General features: G+C 43.4%; 1 protein-coding gene across 1 annotated transcript; it reads right to left on the bottom strand.

The window, feature by feature from the left end:
* Window positions 1–2,347: 2,347 nt before the first annotated feature.
* On the bottom strand, window positions 2,348–22,460 carry esr2a (estrogen receptor 2a; the record flags this gene model as incomplete). Its single annotated transcript, XM_080524130.1, is given in 9 exon segments — window positions 2,348–2,446; window positions 2,448–2,628; window positions 4,372–4,555; window positions 5,237–5,370; window positions 9,318–9,456; window positions 12,701–13,011; window positions 15,224–15,350; window positions 17,053–17,219; window positions 22,102–22,460. Coding segments are annotated over 9 exon segments (1,701 nt in total).
* Between the last annotated feature and the right edge of the window lie 4,747 nt (window positions 22,461–27,207).

Genomic DNA, 27,207 nt, shown 5'->3' on the forward strand with positions numbered 1-27,207 from the left:
AGGCATGTGGTTCCAGAGTCTAGGGGCCCTAATGGCAAAGGCACAGCAGAAGTGTTGAAGTATCGCTCGAATCCCACAAAATGGGACTACACATTGTCCTACACATTGTGGGAAAAGGTAGGATATTCACAATGTATTATGTACAAGATCCTAAGCCCTGTATCTCTATACTGGGTGCACTGCTTTGCAGTTTAAATGATGTATTTCTGATTTTTTTTTGCCTTTGTTCATGATTGTCCACATTTCTTCCATTGTCGTCTGATAAGGGTATCGCTGGTGCCAGTAAGTATTGCAAAACCAAAGCAAATTCACAAAAAGTGTCTGTACAATTCTACAACATACTACTTAGATCAAAAAGACAGATTTGGTTAAAACAAACAGACTTTAAGTGTAAAAAGACAGTTCCTTTTTTTAATTTAATTGCCCTCTGAACATAAAATGCAAGCTTCATACCTAACATTTAATACATTTGGCCCTTAGAGAGCAAATGCCAATCTCCAACCTTATATGTTGATTAGCTACGTATCATGTCTAGCACACATTAGCAAAGGCATATTACATCTACACAAGTATTTCATATATATATAATATATATAATTAAGTATTTTTCCTGTGAGTTACACATTACACAAACAAATAGAAGAGAGTTTATTATGTTCATTTGGACTTGCAGCTGGTTGATAGCCCCTCTCCAGAGAAAACAACTAAGAACACTGTTCATTCACACCGTTTCACTTCCAACAAGCTGTGTTCCTAAAAACTCTAAACTGTCATTTCTTCGTCTTCTTTCCTTCATTACCAGTGAACCCTGAAGCTATTCCGCCAAGCCATTGCCTCCACCTACCCAGCCCATTCATCATGCAAGCAAATAGCCTTCTGCAATCACATTGCAAATGCCAATTAAAAACATTTGTCATCCTATTTTATGGGTCTTGGGGAACAAATCCTTTTCATAACAGAGTGGTCATCATGACTACTTCCATGTTTGTTTCCAGTTCCTGTGTCTCAAAAGTCCCCCATCTAGGATAAAATAGTCTCAGTAGACAGATCCTAGTCTTAGCCCCTCGACTTCAGATTGTTCAGATTGTAGTCCTTCAGTTTTGGGGCTTCTTTGGTGTGTGCTGGAGATCAATTGTAAACACTGAAAGGAGGAAACAGGAGAAGGGACAAAAACAGGTGAAAGAAATTATGGCTTATGTTGTATGAGGACTAGAGCCAAATGTACATTAGTAACACAAATACATTCTCAATCTCACAGGGATGGTTAACTTGTTTATTTTTTTTAAAATCCTGGTGTTGGCACTGACAAATGTTTTTACATGCAAACATTGTTATTTATCTCTGACCAGGCAAACAGTGTTATAATCTTGACATTTAATAGTCGTTTGAGTGTACACACTGTTAATCTTGGAAGCTGTCACATTCCAAGATTAAAATTCTCATTGATGTTTGCGAGTTCAAAAAATATAGGCAAACTAGCAGCAGGATGGGTGGGCCCATCTGCAATTTGGGCAAGACAAACACATATTACTTATTAGGTCATGTTCTCACATGAAAGTCCGAATCGAGACCCGGAGCAAGTGGATGAGTTCGCAACATTGTTGCATAAATTATTTCTCTGATTTGCGTTCTCACAGACCTTCATGTAAACGAAGTAACATACGCAATCGACGCAACAGACGTGGTAGTTGATTGGTCAGAAAAAGAGAAAATTGCCCGTTCGTCCCTCTCTTATCCAGATCAACACGCATGCGCAGTTGTTTTCCTATGGACTGCGTCGGGCAGCGTTCTCACCAAAAGCGAAGCGAAGCAAAGTGATGGATGCGTTGTTTCTAACCAAAGCGAAACCACCCTTTTCAAGCGGAGCATCCGAGGGTTCTTTGCTCCGGGAGTTACTTCAAATGTGCGTTCTCACAGTTCCAAACGACGCAGAGCAAAGCGAACTTTATCCTAAACTCCGTTTCAAGTGAAGCAAACGTTCTAGTGAGAACACACCCTTAGATAGTGATTGCAATCTACTCTATTACACAACAGGTTCCTGAACCTTATAAGACTGTACAGCTGTGTAATCCAACCTTTGCATAGAAGTGGCAGCTGTTGCTGTTCAAGATTAGGTAGGAAGGCAGCTGTGAATCGTAGTAACAGATTTTCATGTAAAAAAAAAAAAAAACATAATTGTTCTACAACAGTGCCAACACCTTAAAACAGGTACTAAAAATAAAGAACATCCCTCTGTGTTGCTCTTTATTTGTGATTTCTTAAAAGAAAGTACTATTTTAAAATCTGCTCATCTAAAATACAAAAATAGGTAAAAAGCTTAGCTAAGACTTTCCTAAATATTATTTTGTTAGCCAGGAGTCCAAACCTGTCTTTCTGTCTTTATCACTACAATCCTGAGGGTGGCCTCCGCTGCTGCTGGGAGTCCAGCTCTGGAGGGAGCAGCTGCCAGGTGTGGGTGGCTGTGGTGGCCGGGGGGGGCTCTCGTCAGGAGAAGGGTCCTGTGGATGCGCTGGGTCGGGCAGGTGGGAGCCATGCATGACGTGGGCATCCAACATCTCCAGAAGCAGGTCGTACAGAGGCACCATGTTCCTCATCTTCATAAAGTGCAGGTGATTCATGCCCTTGTTACTGCACAAAATCAGAGGCAGAGAAAGAAGGGAGGGAAAGAAAGGATTACATCACTGGAGGACAAGGAAGGATGCTAGCTTGCCAGTGTGTTGTTTAGATGGTGACTGTTGTTGGATCTAATGGGGTTTTCTAAAACATATATTGTCATTTCACTCACACATACACATATACACACACACACACACTCTATTCTCATGTCACTCAGACACACATAACACACACACACACATTCATCTTCTTTCAGGTCAGCATGATCTTCATGGTAGGCAGTGACGCCACAAATAGACAGATTCAGGGGTGTTATCTTAAAACCTTGGGTGTTGTAGGCGCCAGAGATGGGGTGATCGAACTTGGTGCATAACATCTGTGATAACATGAGGTATTTAAGTCTGCCTGTATTCAAGAATTGTTGTTGAATGCTGGACGCTGCTGAAGAAGCTATTGATGTTGTTCTAAATAAATCATATAGTACTCATTCCGACCCGTGTTGAAGTTCTATTCCTTGTCAAATCGTGTCTGCTGCACACCTAATCTATCCTGAGATGACACAACGCATTTAAGATCACAAATCCTCAATAGATTGATAAATTCCATCATTTTACCGACGAGAAGATTCTTCACTGTTGTATCGTTTAGTTGTGATGGTGGTGGTGGCTCTGTTGTGGCTGTTTAGTTGCTGTGTTGTGATTGGTAAATGTATTAAAAGTCTGTGATAACTTTTAATGACATTTTAAGCAAAGTTTGTAAAAAGAAAATGAGAATTATGTGTGAATTATATGCGTTTCCATTAACTGGTTTAGAGTGAATAAGCTAGGCTACGTAAAACGTAATTTCGTCAGAGGATGACGCAGTTTAGGCTACGTGTCTACGTTACGCATAGTTGTGGAAGTAAACAAACAAACAGGAGAGAAAATGGAGAGAGGAATTAGTTTCAATTTGACAGGAATTCAGGAATTAGTTTCACTTGGGAAAGTTATAATAATTCTTGAATGTCAGCTAGCATTGGTCATGTTGCAGACAGTCCAAATACGAAGGAAACAGTTGAGTCACGTGAGTTGAATGTTCTCTATGTCAGAGTTTATTTGGCAAATCTGTTTCCATTTAACTTTATATGCATTAACTCTGCATAAGGCAAAAACCACCTCAAGCGAGCGTACAAACCGTTGCAAATTAGCAGACATTTATTTTGAATTAAGCCGTTTCCATAACATTTCTAATGCGATATACTTCAAAATGCAAATGAAAATGGTTTATGGAAACACAACTAATGTGACGGCTGTGACTTAGGAGCTTTACACACTTCATCTCGCTTGGATCAGCACTGTTTCAGCTACTATGGTGGTGGAGGCATCAAACCAGCTCAGGAGAGCTCATCTGGGTTCGGCTCTGTTTGTATAAATGTGATGGCAATTGGTGAAAGTCGGCAACCGACCAAATGTTCAGACTTGTATTCTGGAAAATGTAAATAAATTGGAATGGACTGGAAAATTGAAGCTCATTTGTGGGTGGTGACTTAATTTATTTCAAATCACCTTTAAAAGAGCATTGATTAAAAAAGGATGATACTGAAACGTTGTTGAAAATCAATGACACACTCGCTAGTCAAGCAAAAATATTGCAATGCAATGGATTCAGTGAGTTACATTTTTCAGGATAAAAGTCAGAACATTTGGTCGGTTGCCGACTTGTTCCCCCTTTCACCAGTTGCCGTCACAAATGAGGGTTTAATAGTGGTTGTTGTACCTGACATGGCGGATGTGTGACAGCAGCATGAGCAGGTGAGCCAGACGCATGGACTGTTGCTGGAAGCTGAGGCCCTTCCTGGCGATGGACCACACCAGTGCATCGGTGACGGCATCTAGCAGACGCAGGAGCTCCGAACGATTCTGCAGCTCCTCACCCCCCTCTGAGGAGCCCAGGCTCATGTCTGCAGCCACACACACAAAGAACCAGGAAACACCATGAACACACAGGAAACATCATGACACAGGAAACACCATGACACAGGAATCACCATGAACACACAGGAAACACCATGACACAGGAAACACCATGAACACACAGGAAACACCATGACACAGGAAACACAAATAGCAAACACGTGAAATGATGATACAAACAAATGTAACCAAACAATTGCCATTCCATAATTGCCATTACAGATATTTCCAAGCATCCTGATAATTTCAGTTACAATTTAATTACTCAGATCCCATAAGTAGGCACCAATTGTAACTCCTAGCCCACTCATCTGGAAACAGGTACTCACTGTAACTTACCACACAGAAACTAAACAGAAACTCTGATGTGAGAGGAGAGAGACGGTAAGTCAAATGATACACAGTGTTCCCATTAAGTGTTTCCAGGGTGAGCAATACCGTTGGTTGCCTCTGCCAACCCACTCTAGACTCCCAAGCCAAACCTATAGGATTGCACTGAAACGTCAAACAGAGCTAAAGACCTGTACTGAAAATAAGCATTATACATACACACAATTTACAATCATAGACCAACATGCATAGACTTGCACGCATGCACGTGCACACAAATGCACACACACACACACACACACACACACACAAACACACATATACACACACACGCTTACTAGAGTTGAAGAGTATCATGGCTTTAAGGCAGACATACTCCTCCCTCTGCAGCTTCAGCTCTCTGATCCTGGAGGTGGCCGCCAACAGCATGTCAAAGATCTCTACAAAGCCCTGCACACAGCTCCCCTCGTCCCTGCAAGCACACACACACAGATACATCGGTAGATGGGTTGGGTACCGAAAACCGGTACCGGTACGGACTTTACATTCGGTACGTACCAGTGGCGGCTGGCCGATAGAGGGCGCTGGGGCGCCGCCCCCACCTTCACTTCCTAGTTGCGATTTGTAAAAGTTTTTTTTTTAAATAAACATTGTTTATTCACAAAATGCGGCTGATATTCTGTCAGCGCCTATCAGCATTCATTAAAAATCCTCCAATACAATAAACATTTTATCTGTGTGCGTGTAAAATTCACTGTTAAAATACATAGGGGGAGGAGTCGGGGCGCCGGCCGAATGCAAGTCTATGGCAGGCCAAATACTTTTGGCTTACACGTGAGCTGTAGCAGCGCTCCAATTGGCTGTCTCCTATTTCTCGGCCGGGGCGCAAAAATTGCGCCCTGAATATCCGGTTGTTAAGTCTGACGTCAAACGTGACGTTTTGCAATTTCCGGCTCCAAACCAGAAATACAACATTGTGCGCGCGACGCGAGAGAGTTTTTGCCGGGTGAGATGTCTTCAGATAGAAAGTAAGCAAGTTGAAACGTTAGCAAATAAAATTGCTGAGTGTTCTGACAGAGAAAGTTGGTTAAAATTGGTCGTTATTATTGTGACTAGAAAGTGTCTGACTGACACTTGACAATGACTATAATTCCATTGTAAATAGTGTCAAAGAACTATCAAGCTAGCTAGCTCAGAGGTGATGAGATGAGCTAGTCTGCTGCACACTTGCCAGCTAAAGAGCTAACTGGAGGCACTTTATTCTTTTACTTAAGTTAAATTAGATATACAATCTTTCTTATTCTGCTAGAATTGGGCATCATTGGTAATACCATAATGGCATATTTACAGTACATGGACAGTGGATTGAAGCATTTGAAATTTCTGTTTTGTATAGCATAGTTGGACATGTTTTTTTTTCCAGGTGAGAGAGTAATGTCAAAATGACATTATCTGACTGCATTGCCCACAGCAATCCAAAATTCAATTATAATTATGTTATAAATTGATATGGATCAATGTATACCTCTTATTAGATTATAAATACTCTGGTTGTTTTGTTTACCTTTTGGTTGACAGCAAAAGGGAGAGAGGAGGATAGAGAGGGAGAGAAGGAGAGAGAGCAGGATGGTGTCGGCACACCAGAGAGAGAGAGCAAGAACCAGGTGAGAAAGTGGACAGGTAGTCAAGACCACATAAGTAAGTAGCCTTGAGAACCGATGGTTCTCGAGCCTAATGGCCCATAGGGAAGGAGCCTATCTCCTGTTTCCGTAGCGTGAGGCGGCTTAATGTACAAGTTAGTACACCCCCTGGACATGACGCTGGTATGTCGCAGGGTCTTACCCCCTGGGGGGGGGGTCCATGCCACGGTCCATGCCACCCCCCCAAGGCAGCAAACCTAGGGGAAACACTGTTATTCTCATGCTAAAATCGACTGTAAATCCAGATTTTAAAGTTGATATTCTTCCCCGTGGAGCATGCCCCCATAACCTGTGCCCCACCCAAAATGTTTAGCACCAGCCGCCACTGGTACGTACCGAACCGAATTGCAACGGAGATTTCGGTTCCTCGTTTCGGTTCCTCTCTCGCCCCCTGGTGTCCGAAACGGACGTTACATGCAACAGTCAACCGCACATGACATCGCCTGTTAAAGTTCCACTCAGTGCATGTAATCAAGACTGAATCGCTCTCAACACACGCGAGGCGACGTGCTTGCAAAACAGTTTTGTGATTGGTCTGAATTTAGCGGGAAATCCCTCTCCTTTCCCTCTCTCCATCACTTTAGCAACGACACAGTATTGGCAGGGGAAAAGAAGGGGAGTCTAATTTTTATTGACAACGGATTTACATGCTGGAAAAACATGCTGCTAAAATTCAGGGATCTGCTTGTGCTCGATTTGTACTAAACTTAATGCTTTGTAGTAAAAACAAATAAACACCTTTCCAGCCACTGTCTTTGCTGTATCACTTGAATTCATTGTTGCAAACACAATTACGGATATGAGATTGATTATTTTTCGATTAAGGCATTCTTTTTGGCCACTTGGTTATATACCAATTTTGTAGAGTGACTGAGATGATGTTGTCCCGACTGTGCTTTTTCCTCTCCACCATTCAACTCTGTAGATTTTTGTAAGTCTCCCCAGGCCTCAGGGTCGCATTCCTGAGCAGTTTTGTTACTCTCCATTTGCTCAACTTATAATGACAACCTGACTCTCACAGTGTGTAATTGATTCCAATGCAAATGAGAGACCCTATAATAATAATATTTGCAGACATTTCTAAAAACTTGTTTTCATTTTGTCATTATGGGGTATTGTGTGTGGATTGATGGCAATTTATTTTTATTTACTACATTTTAAATTGAGTCTATAACACAACAAATGTGGAAAAAGTTAAGGGGTATGATGACTTTCTATAGCCACTGTAGTTTCGATTGGTCATTATCAATTGGCCACTGCTCTTCGTGGACTTCAGCTCCGCCTTCAACACCATCCTTCCAGACAGGCTAGTGACCAAACTACTAGACCTGGGACTATCACACTCTATATGTGCGTGGATCAAGGACTTCCTGACCGACCGCCCCCAGAGGGTGCGGGTGGGCCCCCACACCTCCACAGCCCTCAGACTCAGCACTGGGTCCCCCCAGGGCTGCGTGCTAAGCCCCATCCTCTACAACCTCTACACCTACGACTTCACCCCCGTCCACCCCAGCAACTCCATCGTTAAGTTTGCAGACGACACCACCGTGGTGGGATGCATCTCGGGGGGGGACGAGGCGGCGTACAGGGATGAGGTAGAGCAACTGAGCAAGCTGTGCAAGGTTAACAACCTGCTGCTGAACAAGTCAAAGACCCAGGAAATCATCGTAGACTTCAGGAGGAAAAAGTCCGAGATCCAGCCCCTGCTCATCGACGGAGAGAGCGTGGAGAGAGTCTCAACCCTCCGATTCCTGGGGATGCACATGCGGGATGACCTGACCTGGAAGGACAACACAAAAGCCACCATCAAGAGGGCACAACAGCGGCTATACACCCTGAGACTCCTCAGGAAGGAACACAGCAAGCAGGAGATACTGGTGACCTTCTACCGCGGCGCAGTGGAGAGCATCCTCACCTACGGCATCTGCAACTGGTTCTCCAGCTGCACAACAGCGGAGAGAAATGCGCTACAGAGAGTCGTGAGAACAGCACAGAAGATCACCGGCGCCCCCCTCCCCTCTCTGGAAGAGCTGTACAACACACGCTGTCTCAGGAAGGCCTCCAAGATCTCCAGGGACCCGACCCACCCTGGGTACGAACACTTTACCAGGCTGCCCTCGAAAAGGCGGTTCAGGACCCTGGCCGCAAGGACAAACAGACTGTAGAACAGCTTCTACCACAGGGCCGCCCAGGCCCTGAACACAGCAAAGACCTAAGTTCTGGGCCCTGGACAGTCTGGACGGATTGATGGCAGCTGCTGGACTGAAAAAATCAGGTGTAGTGCTGAGGCACAAACATGTACATTTCAAGCCTGCAAACTGCGACACTTTAAATAAATGTGGAATAATACTATTGTGCAATATGACAACCCTAGTCGTCTGTCTGTACAGTATAGTACAGTGGATAGTGTACATAGCCTTTATTTATGTAAACCAGCTCCTTCCCTTCTTGTGATTTTTTTTTTCTAAAAGTTTTTTTTTTTTTTCCTTTCCTAACACCAGGGGAGCCACCCCTCCTTAATTTCGTTGTTTGGTACCTGTACTGTAGCAATGACAATAAAGTCCATTCATTCATTCATTCATTATCACAAAACCACATTCTCACCACATTCCAAACAGTGATTGAGTGAAGAGTGATGATTGAAATAAAACATGGTTTGTTTGTTTGGTTTGTTTGACCTGACTGTGGGTGGAAACAACCAAGGATGAGATGAGGTTACCTGCTCAGGCTGAGATCGGGGGAGAAGAGCAGCTTCCTAGGGTGTTCCACAGACCTCCACATGAGCCCCAGCATCAGCACCTCCAGCCAGCTGCCCTCCAGCAGGTGCACCTCGTCAGACAAGCTCAGATCAAGGAAACCTATAGGAACAGACCAGGGGAGGGTAGACACACAGAGACTGAACCATTCTGAAACCTATAGGAACAGACCAGGGGAGGGTAGACACACAGAGACTGAACCATTCTGAAACCTATAGGAACAGACCTGGGGAGGGTAGACACACAGGGGTAGAACCATTCTGAAACCTATAGGGATCTCTATAGGAAAGCATATGATCCTGTCGAGAAAGGTACGTTAGGAGTAGTTTTTCATTTAGTCATGATTGCCAAATGACCATTTTCTTTTAATTTCTTATCAAACATTTTGAGAAAACATTTGGAAAATGCCATTGTTAAACTATGCATTTATAACCGGGGCGGCTGTGGCACAGGAGGTAGAGCCGCCGTCTAATGATCGCAATGTTGGCAGATGGGCGGTTCGAGCCGGCCACATGTCGAAGTGTCCTTGGGCAAGACACTGGCTGTGTTCGGAATGGTATACTAGCATACTGCATACTAGCATACTCAATGAGTATGTGACTGTGTACATTTTTTAAATATATGTATTGTGAATTGTATAAGGGACCAAAATAAACATTCTCAATCAAAAAAAATAAAAAATAAAGTATATACTGCATACTGCCTACTAAATTCATAATAAGTACGGGTATGCGAAAACCAGCCGACCGTTTACACAGTATGCATACTGCCTCCCAGAATGCATTTCGCCGGGAGCGGCGAATTTAAACCTCCATTAGCTAAAAGCTGAAATGAAAAGTGTTAACATGTCATTTTCTGAAGTTTTAATATGTTTTCAGGCAAGAAAGTAACCACATACTGTATATAGGTCATATTTTGATTGGCTTTGAGCAGAAAAGCTAATTAGTCAGTGTTAGCCACTCAACTTAGCTAACATTGCTATATAAACTCCTAAAAAAAAGTTCAGAAACGTTATTTCGGTCAATTATTCCTCCCCTTTAATAATACCAATTGGTATTGTAATTTATATCGTAGGAAAGCCTGATTAGTCACTTTACAACGAGGTACGACTTGTAAGGATCATGCATTCGTGGAATGAGCAACACAGCTAAACGTGTGGGTAGCGGCCCAAAAATATTGGCCAAAATCCCCTATATTCTTCTGCTGGTATTCACTCTCGTTTTGAGTTGCTTGGTGGATTGGATGATTGCACTCTCCCACAGTAATAAGGAAAAAACAACACATATTGGCCATTTTTACACTTTATTCATTTTACACTGTCAGGGACCTCAGTAGCGTGTGGAAGATCCATACGCAGTCACAACAGCTTGGCACCTCCTCATGCTGGTCATTCCCCTCAACCAGGATTTGCCGCAAGTCAGCCAACACGGTTGCGTTGGTCACTCTGGCACGTACAGCACGCCCAAGCTGATCCCACAAGTGTTCAATTGGGTTGAGGTCTGGATGCACAGCAGGCCATTCCACCCTCTCCACTCCCAAATTCTGGAGGTACTCTGTGATCATCCTGGCTCTGTGGGGGCGAGCGTTGTTATCCTGGAGGATGGAGTTCTCCAGATATCTCCAGATTCTGGAGATATGGGATCGCCACTGGCCCCAGAATATCATTCCTGTCAATTAGGTGCCATTCAGGTGCCAGTCACACACCTGTGACTGACATACACCTGCCAGCATTTGAAGCTCAAAACGAGAGTGAATACCAACAGAAGTCCTCCAGACAAGCCAACCTCACCTGTGGGGTCCCTCAGGGCTCCATCCTCGGTCCCATCTTGTTCTCCCTCTACATGCTCCCCCTCTGTCTAATCCCTCAACGCTACCAGATCTCATTCCACTGCTATGCGGACGACACCCAGCTTTACTTATCAATCAACACTGACGACCCCGCCGATCTGATGCGCCTGATGGACTGCCTCCACGATGTGAAGGAGTGGATGGCCCAGAACTTCCTACAGCTGAATGAGAGCAAGGGGGAAATCCTCCTCATCGGCAACACCACCGCCATCACTCAGCTCAGCACCAACATGGGAAGCCTGTCCACCCTTGTCAGACCACATGTCAAGAACCTCGGTGTCATCTTTGACTCCGAGCTCAACCTTAACCGACAAGTGAGCTCCGTCGTGAAGTCATGTTTCTACCAACTACGTATCATAGCCAATATCAAGTCCTTCCTCACCCCCAGTGACCTGAGGAGGGTCGTCCTCATGCTAATTTCATCTAGGCTTGACTACTGCAACTCACTCTATGCTGGACTTCCTGATAAGACCATCTTCCGCCTGCAGCTAGTCCAAAATGCCGCTGCCAGGCTGGTGTCAGGCACTACAATGAGGGACCACATCTCCCCTGTCCTCATCTCCCTTCACTGGCTCCCAGTAAAGAAGAGAGTGAAGTTCAAGATCTGCACCTTTGTCTACAAAGCTCTCAACAGTCTCGCCCCACCCTACATCAAGGACCTCCTGGACCTGTCTTCCACCTCAAGGCCCAGGCTCAGGTCCGACGCCCAACTCAGCCTGAGGGTCCCACGCACCAACCTCAAGAGGAAGGGTGACCGTGCCTTTGCGGTGATAGCACCGACCCTGTGGAACGCACTCCCTTCCGCCATCAAGTCTGCCCCCACTCTGGACTCCTTTAGAGCCAAGTTAAAAACCGACCTCTTCGTCAATAATGTTCCCTAAGTCTACTCCCTATTTGTTGTAAATTGTATCCCTTGAGATGTTCGTTTAAGTAGTCTGTGTCTGTTTGCTTTCTGTGTTCCTTGTCCTTGTCCTTGTCTTTATCTGTTCCTTTACCCGGGCTGCGCCCCGGGCCGATGTAAAAGTTGGATGGGGGGCGCATTATAAATAAAATTAACATTAACATTAACATTAGAAGAATATTGCAGGGGATTTTGGCAAAACATGTTGGGCCGCTACCCACATGTTTAGCTGTGTACTCATTCCACGAATGCATGATCCTTACAAGTAGTACCTCGTTGTAAAGGTGACTAATCAGGCTTTCCAACGATATAAAATACAATACCAATTGGTATTATTAAAGGGGAGGAAGAATCGACTGAAATAACGTTTCCAAACTTTTTTGGAGGGGTTTATATAGGAAACTATATATTTTTAAAACGGACATTGCGGTGGTTTTAAGTGGTTTTATTTTTCCTGGTATAGTAGTTCAGTTGTTGGAAGACAAGCTACATCTCCACCCTTCTTTAATGGCTTTTGCACGCATGCACGCACGCACGCACGCACTCGCGCGCACACACACACACTCGCGCGTGCCGTGCGCACACACACACACAAACCTGGGATCTTCTTGGCCCAGCTGATCATGTGGACCAGCTCCTTGTCTGCCAGGTTAGTGAGTGCCATCATCACGTTGGCCTCCGTCAAAGGCCTCTTCATGTCCCTCATGAGGTAGATCTCTGGTGGCTCTGCCTCCATGATGCAGCCCATCAGCTGCTCCGGGGTCAGTGCTGGTGGGGGACGCTCATTGGCAGTCATGGCCGCCAACTCGTGCCCCTCCACTAAGCCCCGCCTCGACCCACTGGCTCTGCCCCGCGAGGAGAAGCGTCCCAGGTGACTTGGCAGGGGTCCCCTGTAGTTGGCGGGGTCTCTGCGGTCTCGCCTTCCTGAGAGCCAGGCAGGAAGAGACCTTAGTCAGGAAAATTACAGTACATCCATTTACTAAAGTGACAACAAATACATTTCTTCATACACTTCTGCCAATGTAAAGGTGTAAAGTAAGTAAACAAAATAAGTCTGTTGGAAATCTGCCACCTTTGGCCACCAAGGCGAAATTGTTTTACTTTTCAAAACAACTCCATGATTCCTAACCCTGTCCCACTGTCACTCAACTGATGAAGCACCACAAAGGATTCTCCTACAGGGACAAATCAACAATTCTTATTCTATTCGTTAATACATCTGGTGCCCTGCATAGATACAGCCATGGACAAAAATATTGGCCTGCACTTCTACCAGAAAATTGTTGCAATTACAAATTTCCCCAATTAGGGCAAGGTCAGCTTTCAAATGATGTCATACATTGAAATGGCTTGACAGGTTGAAGAAGATTTGCGTATTTGAATGTTGATACCCCCCAAATCAACAAACATAGAAATTCACAGTCACTTTTCACAGGCAGGTAATGAGTGGGAACAATAGCTGGTTAACTCCACCCCCAACCACTCCCACAGGACAACCACTCCTCGATTACACTACCGGGGTTGTCAGCTAACCCTCAGGAACAAACTTGCAGGGCTGACATGTTTAAATTGTTAAATAATAATAATAATTCATGATTCATGATTTGTTATTGCCATGTGTGCCAAAAGTTTATTAAATCCCATTATACAAGTACAAGAGAGTAAAATTCTTATGGCTTCAGTTTCAGTCGACATTGCAGCAGCAAGAGAAAACAAAATGGCAATGGAAAAAATGGAAAAAGGAAAAGATACAATTGAGCAATACAATAATAGAATAGTAAAAAAGAATAATGTTGTGTCTGTGTGTATGCATTTAACATTATAGTCCATAATGCATCTAGTGGGACTTTGGTTAAGTCCCATCCCATTCCATCAGGGCATCAAAGCTATAATAAAAACAGCAGTACATTTAAAATGATTGCCCATTGTTACCAACACACCATTTTTATGAAATACTACTATGTTCATAACATAATTGCCAATTAGATAAGATTAGAAAAAATCCACAGAGGGGGGAAACCCCCCCCACTCGGTACCTTGCCATACCTTGGCTTTTGCTGAAATGACAACACTGGTCTCATAGCTTATTGGAAATGTATTGCGTGTGCACAGACCTCTACGTGGCATTGCATTGTTTATGTCGTTGCCTAGCAATTACAATGATATGATTCAAAATCTACTCATTCTCTCTGAGGGACTGCGTGGTTGGTCTGCTTATATCCTTACCCAGGTATGGAAACCATTCAGCAGGTATTTGCTCTCAACATCTGCTGCCAGCCAAAACTAAATTCCAAATTTATCTGGCTTGTTGGGCATATATTGCGTGAACCGGCACCTTGTTTTCGTCGGGAACAGCTGTTCATCCACGATGATGTCCTGCCCTGGCTTCTAGCAGGAGATGCAGTTTTGCCTGAATCTCTCCCACACTTCAGCCATGAGCGCAAACCTGTCGGTGGTCAACCGGGAGCGTCGGGTCTCCTTCCTGTCAAAGCGCAGAAAGCGCATGATCTCCCGAAACCGGTTCTGAGATAATGTGGAGTTGAAAAAGGCATTTCCCCATTTCTCCGACCAGAAACTTTCAATTTCAATGTTTTTTCCGGCAGTATGCACCCCTCACATATAGCAGAGCAATAAATGCCTTCAGCTTAGCGACTGAGACATCCCAGGAGGCGCGCTTTCTTTCGTCACATTATGTTGCAACAAAGGCCGATGCTGTGGTTATTATGGTCAATTTGGGGTAGGTACTTTGTTAATTTTGTCTTTTTATGTGGTGAATGACGTTTTACGCCTATCACACCACCCAAATATTCTTCTAATAGCCTACCCATTTCCAGTGTTATTTTTGACTGATTTACATTGACGTACAGGCAAAGCGATGAGTGTTGTCAAAGATACTTAAATTATAAAACAAGAGGACCAACACCATTTTATGACTTGAAATACTCATTTGTGAACACAATGCCTTAATACAATGACAGAGTACATTTTGTTGTAGGCTCGGATACTAGAAATGCCGTAGCCAGGCACAGACGTCAATTTGACCCGTTGGCGGTTTTAGGTATACGGCGCCCTCTGGCGGTTCTAGTGTTAATCACCATATTTCTTCAACTTGCCAGACACATACCTGTACCACTCTTGGTCATGCCCACTTCGCGGCACTTGCGGAGACGGCAGGACTGGCAGCTCTTACGGCGGTTCTTGTCGATGGTGCACTGGTTGGTGGCAGGGCAGATGTATTCATTGTGTCCTTGGGTAGAGAGAAAGGGGTGATAAAAGAAGAGAGGAAGTAGTTGAAGAGAGAAATAAAGCATTTGTGACAACTGCCAATGAAAAGGGCTACCTGTAGGCAAAATCATTTTTCTGTTTTTTACATGTGCTTAAACTACAGATTGTAAGCTTTCAAATGATGCATCATACATTGAAATCAGAAACAAATTGAAGACGACATGAGTATTTGAAAGTTGCTACACCTGAAATCACTAAGCACAGAAAATCCCCATCAAAGATAATGAATCCCCATCAAACAACAAGAAACGAAGTCATTGTGTTATAGATTACACTTATTTAATGAACGTAAAACTGTTCGGAAAAATAACGAGTGGGTACTTCACATCTTCGAGTTGAATGTTAGCTAAAAAAACGAAAATCTGAACTACTTTCAAGACGAATTTCACGTCTTTCTCATTTCCGAGAGGTGTCTGTTTACATCAAATTGTGACACATTTTTAGGTGGAGGAAGGGGAGAGAGGAAGGAGATGAAGAGAGAAAGAAATAAAGAAACAGAGAGGAACAGAGGGAGAGAGAAAGAGGGAGATATAGAAAGATGGGTGAAGGGGAGAGAGCAATAAAGATAAAACAACATCATCATATTTACTTGACAGAGACGTAATACATCTTTAATTGTTAATCTTGTTCTCTCCACGAACATTCCTTGATGTAAAATCCGATAGAAAGGGAGTGGTAGAGACAAAGACCCAAGTTTTCAAAATAACATTACAGAAGGTGCCAGACGTAAAACGATAGTTAATGGGTAGCTTCAACCTAAAACGATCTGAGATACAATCCTGATCAGAAAGAGTGGACCATATCTGAACGTTTTGCAGCTTGTATCCTTTGAGACCCCTTAAGATGCACAAACACAGCAACACAAACCAGAGTAGAAACAGACCACAGTCATGACCTTGCAGGGTTATTCCTGAGGTTATTCCTGGGGAACACTGCACTCCCACCTCCCTAACCCTAGCCGTAATGTAAATAAAAAGTAATAATATAATGAATTGTCATTGGCTGTTCACAAAACAGAAGAAAGATGTCCAACCATATTGACAACAAAAGCGTTTTTGTAATCACCTCTGACTTGGTAATTTATCTAACTACATAACTTTTTTTTCTCTCTCTCTCACTCCCCTCTCTTCTTTCTGTTACCATGTATTCCACTTGCCCTTTTCCTCTTTTTTTGTGAATTTTTCCTTTGAATTTGTGGGAATAACTGGGAAAACATTGTCATTCCAAGTGCAGAAAGGAGGCAGGACTCAGAATTGCAACAATCAAACATACGTGAATTTAGCTTCGTTGGGAAACACAGGTACATCCATTGAACGAAACAGGTGGAGGAAAAGCTAGGCTTATAAGCTGGACATTTAACAAGGCACAGGTGTGGACAAAGAACTAACAGAGGTTAATAAGGAAAACAATAAAGGAGTCTCTGGCCAGTCGAGGAAGCTGCATGACTCAGGAGGATTCCTCACACATAGTGTCTCTCCGGCTTAAGACCCTAATAATAATCACCATCATAAAGCAATTCATTTCTGTCTGTCTGTGTGTATGTATGTATGTATGTATGTATGTATGTATGTGTGTGCGTGTGTGTGTGTGTGTGTGTGTGTGCGTGTGTGTGTGCGTGTGCGTGTGCGTGTGCGTGTGTGTGAGCATGCATAAATGTGCCCTACCTTGGATGCTTCTCTTGAAGAAAGCTTTGCAGCCTTCACAAGACCACACTCCATAGTGGTAGCCTGAGGCGTAGTCATGACAGACGGCACAGAAGTGCAGGTCAACTTTCCCTCCTGAGGTGTCGTCCTTCTCCTCCCCCTCCTGGACACACTTCTTCTGAGGTTTACTATCACACAGAAACCATGTGCAATACTTTATGGCCACACTTAAAATCATGTATTGTTTGTATTATTGTGTAATATTGTACCTACAGTACAGTGAAACAAGTATTGTGATTAACTACTAGGGGGGATTTTTGATGCTGACCTCAATTTCGAGAAGCAGATCAAAACAGTCATGTTTTTATCAGTTGAGAAACATTTCCAAAATACAGTCTTTCTTTTACATTTTTGGCATTTAGCAGACGCCTTATTCCAAAGCGACTTACAATCGATACATTTGACTAAGCAAGTGAATCATCAATTCACCAGTTGTAGCAGGAAGAGTAATCTAGCTCAGGCCAGGGGCCATTGGCAGTCGTCATGATAGAGTTTTTTTTTTTAAAATAAACTCAGTTGAGGAGCTGGCCCAAAGCTTCTCCTCCAGAACCATAGTGTGCTCATAGTGTGTCCATCAATCATGACAAACCAATTTTTTGAATAAGAGAAATCTGAGTCAGTAGTGGTAGACATCATTAGTTCACAAAGAAACTCAAAAGCAAAGGATATTTATGGTTTAGGTACTACCTTTTTAAAGTCTTATAAGGAGGCCTTTGTCTGCCCCATCACCCACCTGATTAATTTATCAATCCAGCAAGGGATTTTTCCAAGCTCCTGGAAGTCGGCTTCTGTGACACCCATTTTTAAGTCCGGCGACCAAACAACTGTGGGAAACTACAGACCCATCAATATTTTACCTGTGGTTTCAAAGGTGGCTGAGAAATGGGTGGCAAAGCAGCTGACTGAACACCTAAACATGGGCCATTTCCCTCTGCACCCAATGCAGTTTGGCTTTCACAATAACCACTCTACAGAAACAGCCAACTGCTACTTTCTTGAAAATGTAAAAGCAAAACTTGATGGAGGTGGTGTGGTTGGTGCAGTCTTCCTGGACCTAAAAAAGGCTTTTGATACTGTAAATCATGATGTACTTCTGTCAAAACTAGCACTTTTAAATGTTTCTACTGACGCCATTAAATGGATAAATTCCTATTTAACAAACAGGCTGCAATGTGTGTGCATTGGAAACACTCAGTCATCTTACCTTACCTGTAACATCGGTGTCCCTCAAGGATCAATACTGGGCCCTATTTGTTTTAGCCTGTATATCAATGACTTGCCCTTGGTCTGTCCATTTGTCAGCTGATGACACAGTCCTTTATATACACTCTAAGAATAAACAACAAGCTGCACACAAATTAACTGCAGCCATGGTCCATGTATCTGACTGGTTAGATAATTCATGCTTACACCTTAATACAAGCAAAACTGTCTGTATGTTTTTATCATGCAAATCTACAGAGAATCACCAACCCAATGTTTTTGTTAAGGGAGTAAAGCTCAATGTGGTCTCAGAGCTCAAATACCTCAGAATCATTCTAGTTTCAAACCTAACATTAAAAAAGCATGTTATAAAAGTGATAAATACTGTCAAATTTAACCTGGTTAATTTCAGACACATACGACCATATTTAACAATGGAGGCAGCCAAGCTCTTCATGCACGCCATGATCTTCTACCATATATCATACTGTTTTACAAGCTGGTCACAAGCAAATGCAATAACTCTGAGGCCACTTGAGTCCCTTTACAAAAAAACGTTAAAGACACTTGACCGAAAGGCCAATAGCTACCACCATTGCCATATAGTACAAAATAACTATTTATTTAATTTTGTTAGTTTTAAACATTTTGCAGATGGCTTGCACCTCCTCCACTGAGTCAGTTTATAAGTCAAAAGGATAGTAACAGCAGGGCACCAAGGGCAACTACTAGAGCAGAGTGTGATGTATCATTTAGACGTAGTAAGTTTGGGCAAACAGTCTTCTCAGTCAGAGCCATGGAATACTCTTCCTACTGATTTAAGAGAGTGCAACAACTTTCTAACTTTTAAACTTAAACTTAAGGGGTGGCTTAAACTAAACCAAATGTGTGATCATGAGTAATCATACTCATTTTAAACATTGCCCGTAAACACAGTTTTTAATTATATTGGTCACTTTGTTATGTATCTGTGTATAATTGTCTCGTTTTGTATTGTATTGCAATGTTGCGTCATTTTGCTGTGCCTGCTTATCTTGTATTGTCTTGTATTGTCATGTAAGTGTATTGCCTGTTGTGTCGTTTTGTTGTGCTTGCTAATGTTTTTAATGACACTACACCATTCATTTTGTAATAGCCTGCTTAGGGACTACAGATGAAAATTAGCTCATGAGCTATCTCTGGCACATTAACATTGATGTGGAAACTGCTTTGTTGATTAATGTGCGCTTTATTTAATTTGCGATTTAATTTCTTAAATCTTAGGAGACACAGTATAAGGGAAAGCAGATGTCTCAGGAGACACATTGCTGGGGGGTAGTAGATGTCTCAGGAGGAGCAGTTAAGGTGTAGCCTGAAGAGATGGGGAGTGACTCTGCAGTTCTGACAGCTGTGGGAAGCTCATTCCACCAGCGGGGAGCCAGTGTAGTGAAGAGACGTGACCGGGCAGCATGACTGCTCTGTGTTGGCGTAGAGGTGGTGGGGCCAGTCGGCCAGCAGAGGTGGAGGAGCGGAGTGAAGGGGCTGAAGTTTGGGGGGTGAACATTGCCTGCAGGTAGGCAGGGGCTGTTCCATTTGCTGCCTAGTAGGCAAGCAATAGGGTCTTGAATCTGATGCGAGCTGCCATTGGGAGCCAGTGCATGGTGCGAAGGAGAGGGGTGACATGAGAACATTTGATGAGGTTGAACACCAGATGGGCAGCAGCATTCTGGATGAGCTGCAGAGGTCTGATGGCGGAGGCGGGGAGCCCGACTAGGAGTGCGTTGCAGTAGTCAAGGCGGGAGATGACCAGCGACTGGGTCAAGAGGTCTGAAGTTGTAACGGAAGAATCTGCAGGAGCGTGCTATCGCTGCGATGTTCTCCGCACAGGATAGGTGGTTGTCCAGGATCACTCCAATGTTCTTAGCTGTCTGGGAGGGGGTTACAGTAGAGTTCTCCACTGTGATGGAGAAATCTTGGAGAGGGCAGACTTTCCCAGGGATGAAGAGTAGATCAGTCTTGTTAAGGTTGAGCTTGAGATGGTGGGCTGACATCCATGTAGAGATGTTAGCGAGACATGCAGAGACACATGTTGCCACATGTAGGTCAGGGGGGGGAAGGACAGGAAGAGTTGAGTGTCATCTGTGTAGCTGTGGTAGGAGAACCCATGTGAGATTACCGAGCCAAGAGACTTGGTATAGAGGGAGAAGAGTAGGGGCCCTAGGCCAGAGCCCTGGGGTACCCCAGTGATGAGGGTTTATGGAGAAGACAACGATTCTCTCCAAGTCAACTGGTAGGAGCGACCCGCCAGGTAGGAAGTAAACCAGGAGTATGCGATGCCAGAGATGCCCAGTTCTGAGAGGATGGAGAGAAGGATCTGGTGATTGACTATGTCAAAGGCAGCAGACAGGTCCAGGAGAATGAGAACAGAGGAGAGGGAGGAAGCTTGAGCAGAGTGGAGGGCCTCTGTGACAGACAGGAGAGCAGTCTCAGTGGAGTGCCCAGCCTTGAAGCCGGATTGGTGGGGGTCCAGATGTTCCATCTTCCGGAGATAGTCAGTTTAGATGCAGTACGTTCAAGGGTTTTGGAATGGAAGGAGAGAAGGGATACCGGTCTGTAGCTGTGGACAGAGGACGGGTCAAGGGTTGGTTTATTGAGGAGAGGCTTGACTCTGGCTATTTTGAAGGCAGCCCGGACAAATCCTGTGGATAAGAAGGAGTTGATAACGGTGGTACGGTAAGGAAAGATGTCTGATGTCTCGACGGTAAGGAAAGATGTCTCCCTTGTCTTGTTGCCACAAGTCTTGACTCCCACAGATAGACTCTCCCTTGTCTTGTTGTCACGAGTCTTGACTCCCACAGATAGACTCCCTTGTCTTGTTGTCATGAGCCTTGACTCCCACAGATAGACTCTCCCTTGTCTTGTTGTCACGAGTCTTGACTCTCACAGATAGACTCTCCCATGTCTTGTTGTCACAAGTCTTTGTGTCAGGAGGCTGTCGCAGAGGTTGTTGCTCTCTGACCGTCCGGATATTAATGGAGGTTCAGTAATTGCTCAAGACTAGCAGGCTTGCAGCCCCTCCCACTAACGATCACTAAACGGCCGGGCAGGTGAATTTTGACTAGCTCACTGCTTGACCAACTTAAATAGCTGTTCAGACTGGGAAACTCCCCTAATGCTTAATCAGGGCAATCAGGCTTCAAAGACAATGGTTTCAGTTGAAACTTAACTAGCAGGCCTGACAGCCTAACACAAACACAGTATCTACCACACAGCTACCAATAACTCAATAGATTAAGTTAAATTAAGTTCCTCTTAGTTCAGCTAGAAAACAGATGTGTCCACTCACTCCTCCAAAATGTATTTGTCTAGCTCACTGCTTGACCAGCTTAACACTAGAAGAGCCGTGAGGGGTCATGGTGACCCCTGTGAGTAAAAAAGAAAAATCTCTCTAAATTTCAGGACCCTCCTTTCATGACTTTTCCTAGATGTAAACGGTTCCATGAAACAGCAATATATTGATGTTGTTACAGTTTTTGGCAATTCATTTTGACACAAAAGTTTTATATTCTCAAAACTCTCAGCACAGCCATTGAAACAGACTTCCACAACAGAAATCCATTGCCAGCATTCAGTACTGCTTTCATTATAACAAAATCAAATACTGCCATCAAAACTAAACACATATTGAATGGCTGGTATATTCAGTATCTTCCTTAAGGATACACATTAAATCTACTTGTTAGAGTTTATACACTGTCAAATACAATATCAGACATTGTACCCAGAGCTAATATACATTCACAGTCAACAAGGGGCGCTGCATCCTACCTGCTCTCAGACGCAGCGTAGTCATGGGGCGACAGCTCCATCCAGGGGGTTGGCTGGCCATGCTGAAGGCGGGGCTGCGGCAGACGCAGGGCCAATGGAGGCCCAATGTGGCTGTGGGTAGGCCAGAATAGGGAGGAGCTAAGTGACGGACAGACAGAGGGGCAGTCAGGGTGGGCGGGACCACCGTAGCCCAGGAGAGAGGGGCTGTAGAAGGGTAAGGCGATGTCAGTGTAAGGAGAAGGGATGCAGATGGGATAGCCCGCTTCCACAGGCAGGGCTGGGGACGAGGCGGTGAAGACAGGAGAGAGGACACCACCCCCTACCCTGCTGGTGACGCTCTCTGGTGAGGAGGCAGCCATGATGACTGCAAGAGCAGGCAGGTTTATTGCATCATCAACAAGGGTCAGCTGTGAGAGTCCTACAAGTGTTCTATAGGGTTGAGTTTGCCTCCCTGGAAGCTGGTCTTCCAAAGTCAGTTTTGCATTTTTTTACCAAAATGGTTTTACGTTAGGATTCAGAGAGGTCATACTGATCCTAGATCAGTGCCTATAATATATTATGGGCAACCTCTGCCCAGAGCTGGTGACTACGGAAGCTTCTCTAAGCAAGCCGGGTGGAGGGGGGGTCTTATCACATCTTCAATGGGTGACACATTTGCGTGGATCTATGGGGTATATGGAGTATCGACTACAGGACCACCAAGACTTCTTCCAGAATCAATAGAGATCATTCAATCCAAGTGTGGATGGCTGACATCATTCAGAAGGACAATGCAGCATGGTCTTTGGTGTCAGGTTCCAGCTGTAGGAATGGGAACATGGAAAGAAAGGGATTGTATGTCACCATCAAAGTACACCCATACAAAATTAAATGACACATAATTATTGGTCTTATCAATTATCTTGACTGAGTTTTCACATTTGACATAAAAAATGTGAAAACTCAAATATAAATATTGATATAATTGTACAATTCTTAAAGTGGTATTTCACTCAAATTGAATCAGAATTAGACTGTGGTTTGTAATGAGAGCCTACTGGCCCTTACTGTGAGGAATCCTTATCGATACTGCTGCCACCAGTGGCCACCAGACACTCCTTTATTGTTTTCCTTATTCACTTCTGTTAAATGTCCAATTTATAAATCTGGCTTTTCCTCCACCTGTTGTTCAGTCTTGAACTTTCGTTCAATAGATCTACCTGTCCTGGCGAAGCGAAAGTAAAGTTTAGATTTTTGCAACTCTGAGTCTTGCCTACTTTCTGATCTACTGGATCCACTTAAAACCACCTGTTACACTTACGGACTTCCATTTTAAGAAAAGAAACCAGGCCTAGCAGAAAGATAGAACACAGTTTAAAGGTAAAACAAAAAGATGTACTGTTTATCGCAAACTTAAGCAATTAAAGGACCCATCATGTTTCTTTGTACACAGTTAAGTTTGGGAGAACAGATAATTAAGTCATTTCTAAAGTGTTTCAGGGACCATCGTACGGCAAGATCTGACCAGGGGAGGATGATGGATGTCAAAATCACAGGACAGGCTCATTGTAATGCATGTTTGAGACTGTTCCTCATTCCATTCATTACAATGAGCCCATCCTCCAATTTCTACCTCCACCAGCCTCCCTTGGATTTTAAACTACTTACAGCACTTTTTGCTTTTCACTCATATTAATTCTAGTGCTGTCAATCAATTTAACATTTTAATCAAGTTAATCACAATAATATTCTGAAATTAATCAGATTAATCATCATTAATCACAAGTTTAAAATACTAGTATTTAACTTGTATTTTGGGGGGGGGGTATAAAACAAAAACAAACGTGGTGTTGGAATAAAGAAATGCATGACAAACTGTCTAGACAAATCAGAGTTGTTCTTTTTACTTTATTATAACATGTCTTAGTTTTTATGATTTATGAATAAGATTATAATCTCTTAATACTAGCAGCGCGATGGCTATATCGCCTACTTTTAGCAGGTCAAATTAAATGACTGTCAAATGACCCCCCACTCTTTACAGTGAGAATGCCGCCGCTTGTATATTAGTCTGGCTCTGCAGCCTGAATTTAATTGAAACTCGGAAACCAAGAAGCCAAGGAGTCATGGCTGAGGGAAAAATGGTCCAAAGCGTGGGTTCATGCCACACAAGAAAAGAAAACTTACAACAGTGCTACTTGTAAAAATGCATATGTTCCAATGCACAGAACAGCAGAGAAGCGGGGGAAATGATTAGCGCAATCAGTGTGAGTCGGCTGAAAACAAATTTTCATGCAACATGGAACAAATGAAATTAGATATATGTATATAATGTAATCAAGTTTCAAGTGTATTTGTCACATAATAGAACGTTTTTCATTCTAAGTAGATTATCATTATTAAAAAATAATAGTAATATTGTAAATAGTATTGTAAATAGTGTCATTCTTGCACAATACGCCCGAACATGTGGGAAGAAAATGTAGCGAGAAGAAGGAGAGCGTGAAAGAACAGAGAAAAGAAATGAAAGAAAAGAAAGAAAGAGTAGTATTACAATGACAAATCATTCAGAATGTTATTGGTTTTACTACAATTGTGCCGACAACACATCATTTCACACAACTTTGATCGCAACATAAGCAAGATGGAAATGTATCTGCCATACCCTCAGTCTGTCTATTCACTACCATTGAAATTGATAGACACTTCGCCTCGCATTTAGCGTATGAATAGAACGCGAGTTCTGTGCAGGATGTGGTGACTCCCGCCTGCCTGTCTGCCTCTCCTGCCCTCAAGCCTGGATTAACCATTAGGACAACAGGGCACTTGCCCAGGGCACAGGACCTGAGAGGGGCACTTTTTTATAAAACCATTTTTTTATAATAACAATGATACAGAATATTATGCCGTTTTTTGCAACAAATTCAATCCAAATAATATTTGAAATCACGCCAAACTCGTAACAACGCTAAGCATTATGACCCAAAGACTTGACGTGTGACGTGACGCTCTGAAAACTGAAAGGAGTTGGTGGCACAATAGAGAAGCAGCTAAGCGGGAGCGCTAAAAGAAAATTAAAACGAGAAAAATAATTGAAAAGACTCAACGATTTGAAACATCTACCGAAAATAGCCAGATTTTTTTTACTTCAAACTCTCTGAGCAAAGGTGATGTTGACAACACTGAAACCCCTCCTGTGGCCGTTGGAACAGCTAACGTTAATGCTAGTAGCAGCCAGGCTAGCACAAATGAAGCTAGCAGTGCCAGTGAGACACCAACCAGCCGAGAGGAAGAGCAAGAGGACAACCAGCATGAACAACAGCCTAGGCCCATACATCCCAACAATGAACATGCTGCAAGTCCTCCTCCTGAAGGAGCTGAGACAGCCAGCAGCCCCAGCCCCTGCAGCACCTTCACACTCCCAACAGATCCGGCTCTATGGGGACCCATGACCGAGGTGTTGAGGGAAGAGGCTATCCACAGAGGGCCCGCTAAATTCCAGAGCCGAGCCAAAAAGTACCCAGCCTCGGTGAGGGAGTCTGAGCTTGGGTGTAGAACCCGCACCCTCACAAATTATCTTCTCAATTGCCGTCTTCAAAACAACGAGACCGTACCGAGGGAATGGTTACTTTATTTGCCGTCTACTGGCTCTGTTTATTGTTATGCCTGCAAAATCCTGTCACCCCAATGCCGGCAGCATGCCTTTACCTCTCCTCCACTGTGTGCGAATAATGTATTGCATTGATGGGTGACAAAACAAAACAAGTCATTGCAGATGAAATTAAGCAGGCTAAATATTTCTCTGTTATTGTTGATTCCACCCCAGATCTTTCGCATGCTGATCAGCTGACGTTTGTTTTCCGATGTGTTAATGCAAGTGGAAAAGTGTTTGAATGTTTCCTAGGGTTTGAGCCCATCCACAGCCACACAGGCCTCAGCTTAGCTGAATCTTTGATTGGCATGGTGCGAAACCTTGGACTGGACTTAGCGGACTGTCGTGGACAAAGTTACAATAATGCCAGCAACATGTCTGGCAAGTATAACGGACTCCAAGCTCAGTTAAAGAAAGAGAACCCATTGATCCACTATACACCGTGTGCCGCCCACTCCTTAAATCTTGTGGGTGTTAATACTGTAGAAGACAGCTGCGCAGATGTCATCTCTTATTTCGACCTTCTACAATGTTTGTTTACATGTTGCAGTGCTTCAACCCATTGCTGGAATAGAGTTTTAAAAAATAGCGACCATTAAATTAGCCATACTTTTAAATTACAGGCCAATTAGAGATGCATTGGCCGAAATGGCCTCGGACTGTGATGAAAAGTGTTAGGGTTGAATGATGTTTTCATAATGTTTAATGTTGTGAATATGTAAACAGACCAAACACAAGGCCTCTGTGCTGGTTGATAAACTTGACACACTTGAGTGTAATAATGACCATTTTGTGGGACAGAATATTGGGCAGATTCAAAGCAACTAGTGACAAACTTCAAAGTAGGGACATGGATCTAGCAACTGCCGTGCGGCTTTTACAGTCACTGCTCTCCTATGTTGGCACGTTACGAGACCAGTTTGCAGAGCTGGAAGAATCAGCACATCTGTCAGTGCTACACAAGATTATGCATATGATAATAAATAACATAAATAATGCAATTCATATATATAGCCCATTGCATTATTTCAAAATTGACAGCGCTGTAAATAGTGTCATTCTTGCACAATGCACGTCATTTCATACGATTTTGATACAGAAATGTATCTGTCACATTGTTGTCATGAAGCAAATACTGAGATTTGTGGCAAGAGAAACCGGCGTAGTACAACACAATAATTATCAAGAGCACAAAAGGTGAGGATGAAATCAAGCACAATTCGCACACCAAAACTATTTGAAAGAAAATTATATCATTTTTACTGATATTGTCTGTTAGCATAACCCAGAATGCAACAAAGCAGTGACCGTCATTTCACTGATACATGGTGCCATGACTGCTAATGCTTAATGGTTGACATAAGGCTGAATACAGTCTTAATTCAACATTATAGAGTGTTGTAGTAAACCTGTGAACAGTCGGTTCTGCAGCTTGTACTGTAGGTCTTTTTCAGACATCGCATCTGTGCACACGC

The sequence above is a fragment of the Nansenia antarctica genome (genome assembly GCF_963989245.1).
Source record: "Nansenia antarctica genome assembly, chromosome: 1".
Lineage (NCBI taxonomy): Eukaryota > Metazoa > Chordata > Actinopteri > Argentiniformes > Microstomatidae > Nansenia > Nansenia antarctica.